This window comes from Mesitornis unicolor, unplaced genomic scaffold (assembly GCF_000695765.1).
Source record: "Mesitornis unicolor isolate BGI_N332 unplaced genomic scaffold, ASM69576v1 scaffold1174, whole genome shotgun sequence".
Taxonomy (NCBI): domain Eukaryota; kingdom Metazoa; phylum Chordata; class Aves; order Mesitornithiformes; family Mesitornithidae; genus Mesitornis; species Mesitornis unicolor.
The window spans coordinates 2,459-8,947 of NW_010180553.1; the positions used below are offsets into that span (position 1 = coordinate 2,459).

At 39.4% G+C, this 6,489-nt stretch overlaps 1 protein-coding gene across 1 annotated transcript; it reads right to left on the bottom strand.

Moving 5' to 3' along the window:
* Positions 1-1,024: 1,024 nt before the first annotated feature.
* LOC104539534 (UPF0586 protein C9orf41-like) lies at positions 1,025-6,481 on the bottom strand. Its single transcript, XM_010183094.1, has 3 exons — positions 6,438-6,481; positions 2,181-2,376; positions 1,025-1,195 (listed from the first exon to the last, which is right to left on the bottom strand). Exons 2-3 carry the CDS (start codon positions 2,367-2,369, stop codon positions 1,025-1,027), a joined length of 360 nt encoding a protein of 119 aa, XP_010181396.1. The 5' UTR covers positions 2,370-2,376; positions 6,438-6,481.
* Positions 6,482-6,489: the final 8 nt, after the last annotated feature.

The window sequence follows — 6,489 nt, forward strand, 5'->3', positions numbered from 1 at the left end:
AGTATCTTTACTGGTGCATTCACCTTGAGGTAAGCTAGCTCAAGGCAAAGAGAAACTAATCATATTCACTGTGTGTTCTGCCACCACTAACAGTGTTTATTAATTTTAATTAAAAGCTGAACAGTGGAAGGTATTTTCAATTTGGTACAAAAGCATTATTAGCAACTACTGAGAAAAAAGAAAACCCACAGTAACGCTCAGCTCTGTCAAACCAAAGTTTTGACATGTTACATCTATGTGTATGAAGTTCACAATTTCCCCCATTTTAAGAGTTCTGAGTTTAAACTGAAACGTACGATATGATGCATGGGCTGACTAAATGGCAGAACCATTACACGCAGAATTCTTACAGAAGTAGTCTGAGATTCTACTAGTATACTTCCACTTAAAGTTACCTAAAAAAAACCCCAACATATTGCTTACTATTATGGTGGTGTTAACAAGCCAGCACAGTTACAAAGATACCCTCACACATGCTACAAAGCTTTTTTAAGGCTTGCCTTGTAACATCTGTTTGAAACCAAGGCTGGAATTCAGTATTTGCAGGGTAAATTCCTAGTGCAATAAAACTGCACCAGAGGTTACAAGTTGTCTTCTCTCCTTTCTCCTTCCACCATGAAGAGCAATACTCATACTTGCTGCTGTCACAAAGGTCCTTCCTTTTATTTGCAGCACATGCACTCTGAGAATCTGCTGACCTGCAAACTTTACCTCACTAAGCACAACAGAGTTAACTTCACAACCTCCTGAGGTCTCTTACTTGAAGAGTTAACGGATAGCCAATTACATCAAGCTGCAGGAAAAAATAAATAATAATTCCTAGTTTACCTGATATTCCTTTGTGAAGTTTATGATTATGCTCTTTTCCAGTACCTTGTATCAGAAACTGTCTTGATTAAAAAATAAATTCCACTACCTTCAGTAATTTATCTATTTTTAAAGCCAACCTTTTCATTAGTCCATAAAACCTTCTGTTAGATTTGTGCAAGTGTACGGCCATATAAAAATAAGTCTTAAAACACTATTACCATCTTTCTTTTGGGAAGTTTTTTACAATTTCTTTAATGATTGGCTGGTAGCAGGAATCTCTCTCAGGCTTCCCCTCTTCGCTCCAGTCTCTCACAAATTGTTTCAAAGTGGATTTTAATTTATCCATGTCAAATGTTGAAGCTGGTGTAATCTTCCCTCTTCTTCCCTGATTAAAGTGGAGGGGAAAAAGAAGTTACTGGAAAATGTACCAAGTATCTTTAGCCTTAAAAAAAAAAGTAAATAATAAATAGACAAAAGCCATGGTATAAAGGCTGTTGGGAGTTTTACCTGAAAAATCACTTGCCTTCCACTTCTGTGACCAGGGCTCAAATCCAACTTAGAATCCTAAACAAGCTGTGCTTGCTGGTCTCTGTTCAGCACTCATGAGATGAGGTTTCACATGAAAAAACCCAATAGGTAGTATGGCACAGGACAGCACAATTGGTAGTCCTTATTCAGGAAAGGACCAGGGCTTAGCTAGTGCAGAGACTGAACTGCTTACCCTGAGAAGAGGATCCCTTTAGGTACTGATGAGGCAATACTGAGAAGCTCATGTGAGAGCTACCCATTACTGTACCTTGCCTGCAGATACCTAAAAAGGACTTCAGTTTCCATCTCTGCCAGTCTGAGTGCAATGGTTTTTTTTGACAGAGATGCCACATAAAAAGGCAGGTAAGTCATGAAAAAGTTTTTACCAATGATAACATTAAAAATACTTGGCCTATCTAAAATTGTAAACAATTTAGAACGCCATAACGCATAATAACCTACAGTAAGACAGACAATACCCTTTATGCTCTACATTGTTAACTGAAAAAAATGACTTTAAGATGTAACTAGGGTAGAGCTGGAACCATGGAGTGAAAAACTGCATTTTTACAATAAGGGATTACTGCCATTTGCCAGATTCACAATTAGTTTTCTTAAGAGTAACTACAAGGATTAACAACAATCAGATTATTAAACATCAGCTCTACAAAGATGTGAAAGACAAGAGTGAGGAAATGTAAGCAAACAGAAAGTAAGAAAGGAAAAACTAAAGAAGGCAAAAGGAAAGAAAGTTGGATGCCTAAGGTGCAAAAACAAATTTAGAAAATCCCAAAGCACAGAGAATATAATTCTGCAGTATGAAAAAGTACATTTTCACATACATCATCACCATATTCTTTATTTTCAAACATATGAACGCAGTCATTCACAATGGTCTGTAGTATCTCTTGATTATGATCAATGCACTTCCGAATGTTGTCGAGGTGAGGAAGGAATTGAGGAAGAAGACTCTGTTGGTTAGCTGGGAGAGATTTAAATTGCCTCTCTGTTCTGTTCACTCGTTCATGCATATTTGTTCTAAAAAAGCAAAAAGTTTAAGGTCTTTAGATATTTAGAAGCAATGCACACACAAAAAAATAACTTACTCTAAGCTACGCCAATAGTAATTATTCATTTCATTAGACACAGAAAGTGATCAGACTTTTTAATTCCTTACCAGAGAAAAAGTTTTCAAGTTTTTTCTTTAGGCAACAAGTTTGTCTTAAGCTCTAGTTCTACACTACCTCTCTTTTTAACATGTTGCAGTTTAAGAGGATTGTTGTTTTCTTCTTGCAGTTTCATCATCAGCCACTCATTTCCAGCACAGGTGATCACTGCCTTAATACATGGATCTACAAAATTTAATGAACTACCAGGCCCAAACACATCAAAAACAGCCAGACTGTTTCACAAACCAAATTTAATTTGAATGAACAGCTGCATGTTGTGGTAAACTTTGGCTACAAAAATAAGATACGGAGAGGGAACAGGGATCCTCAAAATCAACTACATTTGAAAGAACCCTGAAAGTCACAGATGGACCATACCGGAGTTCTGGCAGCCACACTGAACACTAAACTACCTTCTTTTAACAGCATATTCCACTCCAGTATGAGTACTGTGATTTGATCATGTAACTGACCCAACCTAAAAATAGCTCTTTCATTTCCCTGAAATAAAAGTTCCATAAAAAAGTAAATCTACTGCCAAGAGGAGGAGGTCTGTTTTTTACTTTCCTCTTCCTTCTCCTCACCTAGAACAGTTCTGTCCCTCCACCCTGTTCTAGCACTCAAAAAAACTGCCAAAAAGCTTGTCTAACTTGCTAACTCTGAAGGGACCCATATAGATTTTGCTCAATTTGATTTCTGTCAGCTGTGGCAAGTCAAGTTGGCTGAGGAGTCATAAGGATTCTAGAGAGAGGTCATAAAGCCAGGACATGAGATACTGCCCCTTTTGGCAGCAGCAAATGATTTTGCCAGGTCAAGTCAAAACTGCAGTTTCTCAAACTCTTGTGTCAGCAGCACAGAATTGGAAACCAGCCATCAGAGAAAGTAAGATGAAATTGTTGCAATTTTAATTGCAACCTCAGTCTGGAAATCTGACCAGTTAATATCTCCAGTACTACACATGTGCTACAGAGAAGTGCATGTTCATTGTAATAGCTACACTTGTTTAAAATGCCATTTAAGAACAAAAAACAGTGAAGAAACAGTGAGAAACTGATCCTTCATATAAAGCACATCATCTTAGGTTAATGTCACCTTCTTGAAAGTTTTGTCAGAAAAATTCTTTGAACCATAATACTCTACCCTTTCGTGTTGAATTGCAACCTTCTAGGAGAATGAATAATTCACTGAAATCAGAACTACACACAAAGAATGAAGTTATGTCCACATGTTTCCAGAAGATAAGAAATTTAGTCTGGTCTCATCTGAAAGTGTGCTATTGCCTTACTCATACAGATATTTCCCATTAAATTATTTTTAACTACCAAGATACATAATTTCACTTAGATTCAAGTTATTTCTTTAAGGCAGAGGTAATGTAATTCAACTTCCGTACTGGAAATTTGAGTCATATCCTGCTGTTAGGTGTTTACCAAAATGGAAGTATTCAAAAGCAACCCAGGGTCACAGTTGACTATAAGGTTGTCAAAGATGTTCATTGCTTCTGAGGCCAAAGGATACAATTACATCACTGGAACAAGCAAATTACAGCTGGCTGTAACAGTATTTTAAATGTAATTGCACTAATAGTAATAACCAACATTAAGTTTTGGAAAGATATCAAAGTGTCATCTAGATCAACTCAAATACTAGTCCTGGAAAACAAAACAACCTCAAGATATAAAAACAGTAAACAGAAGAAATACTCCAAATGCCACCCTTTCATTGTCATAAAAAAATTATGCTTTGTGTTATTACATTGACAAAGAGTCCAGTATACAATGATTCACATGATGGGAGTCTGTCAAGTGATGTATACAGATATGTCATTGTCCTGCTTTGAGCTAAATAGAACTAGTTTTCTATTTAGTGATTTTACTTTTCAGGTCAGTTTCTTCTAAGTGGCTGAACTTGCTGAAACTAATGGCATGTTTTTCCAGTATTCAATTCTACAAGTGATAATGCTTGTATGGTGTGTAAACATCACAAGACCACTGTTTCACCATCAGTGCCATAACTGCACCTGTGGGAAGGAGCAGACAGATCATCTAAAACTGACCAACTAAGCATTCCATCCCACATACGTCATACTCGGTATAAAGCTGAGGGACCACGAGGGTCTCACTGCTTCTCTCCCCTCTGCTCCTTTCTTCTCCAGCAATGGCTGAAGTCTGAGTAGAACCCTGGTAGTTCTGTAAACATCTCTGAGCCTGTAGCATGTGCCGTTTCAGCAACATGCACTGCAGCGACGCAGACCCTGGAAGCCACTACATGCACTGCAGATACACAGATGCCATGGGCTATCACAACAAACTCTGCTGACACTCCACCTACCCCAACAAACACCACTGCTACACAGACAGCTACCGTGGCCACTACCGCTCAGTCCATAAATATAGGTCACCCCTGTGACCAGGAGTCAAGCAACTGAAAAGTCAGACCAACCAGCAAAAGATGATTATGATGCAGGACAGGGTGCTTCTCATACAGGGAGAAAAGCCCTACAAAAGACAGGTCACCCAGTGAAAGGCGAGTCAGAAGATGATGATGATGATGGAGATTCAGGAGAGGGTCCTTCTAAACCAAAGACAACATCAGATGCTGAGGATGACCAAGGAGTGACTCCTCATACCTTAACCCTGAAAGAGCTGCAAAATGTCAGAAAGGATTTTAGCCGTCTTGCAAGTGAGTCAATTACCACCTGGTTGCTCTGATGCTGGGATAATGGAGCTGATATCATAGACTTGAATAGTAAACAAGCTAAGCAGTTGGGATCCCTATCCAGAAATGCAGGCATTGACAAGGCAAGTGGAGACAAGCAAGGAGCTTTCAACCTCTGGAGACAACTCTTGTGGGCTGTGAAAAGCAGGTATCCCTTAAAGGACGATACTGAATGTCACCCAAGCAAACGGACAACCATCTAAAAAGGTATTAAATACGTGAATTAGCTGTGAAAGAAGCAATCTACAAGAAGGTGACTAGACCCAGATGAAATGCAACGCACTCGACCTATGCTGCAGAAATTTGTGCAAAGTGCACCATCGATGTACTCCCACACATTGGCAATACTGGTCTGGGCAGCAGACGATGGGCCAGTAACTGTGTAAGGAATGGTTAACCAAGTATGTCGGTATGAAGACAATCTCTCTCATTCCCTGCAGACCTGCATGTCAGCCATGGAAAAGACAGCTAAAGAAACCAAAGAGATGGCCAGTGAAACCAAGGAAATGGCTAAGAAAAACAAGAATTTAATGTAAAAGCTGTGTGACAAACTGCCCAAGAGGGAAACCAGATTCAATTTTTCCCCTGAGCGGACTTGCATTTCAGTCTGTCAAGCATTTAGTGGCCAGCCCAGCCCTAAACCACGACAGTCATGCACATCCCAAATCTGCTTCCCAAACCTAAAGTAACAGAAGATGGCTTACCAAAATACTGTAGAGGACTGGAAGTTTTCCAGCCAGTCCTCCTCACATGCAATTTGAGTGGCTTTTGTTTCCTTTTTCATTCAGTGGATTCAGTTATATAGCCAGGTCCCTCCTACCCTTTACTGTATCCCTATACGACCATCAATCCCTCTTCTGACTCAACAAATGTCTGGAAAATTAAAGTTGTAACAAAATGGCATCCATTAGACCCAACAACAGGTCTTATCTCTTGTGCAAATTAACATATCTCTCAGAAATTTGCCCAATAATCGAAACACCACTTGCATTTAGTAGTAGCAGGAGCTACTGTCGCAGAGGACCTCACAGCATCTTAAAGCACTTAACCCCATATAAAAAGGGACCTTTTACATCCTTTTCAAGTGTACCTTAGTTTGAGATGCTTTGGGGTTTGTTTTTGTTTGGTTTGTTGTTTTTTTTTCCTTTTATGCTTCCTAGCTGACAAAGGCACTGAGGGAGCCCCACCTCCGCGACGGCAGGTCTCTGTTACCCGTAATATCGGAAGGCGTTGATGATCCTCCGGAAGTGCTCCCGCTCCAACC

What these genes read in the sequence shown, in the direction of transcription:
- LOC104539534 (XM_010183094.1), bottom strand. Translation starts at nt 2,369, where the DNA reads ATGCATGAACGAGTGAACAGAACAGAGAGGCAATTTAAATCTCTCCCA. An exon ending in ATAAAGAATATGGTGATGAT is followed by an intron (nt 1,196 to 2,180) that starts GTATGTGAAAAT and finishes CACTTTAATCAG; the next exon opens with GGAAGAAGAGGGAAGATTAC.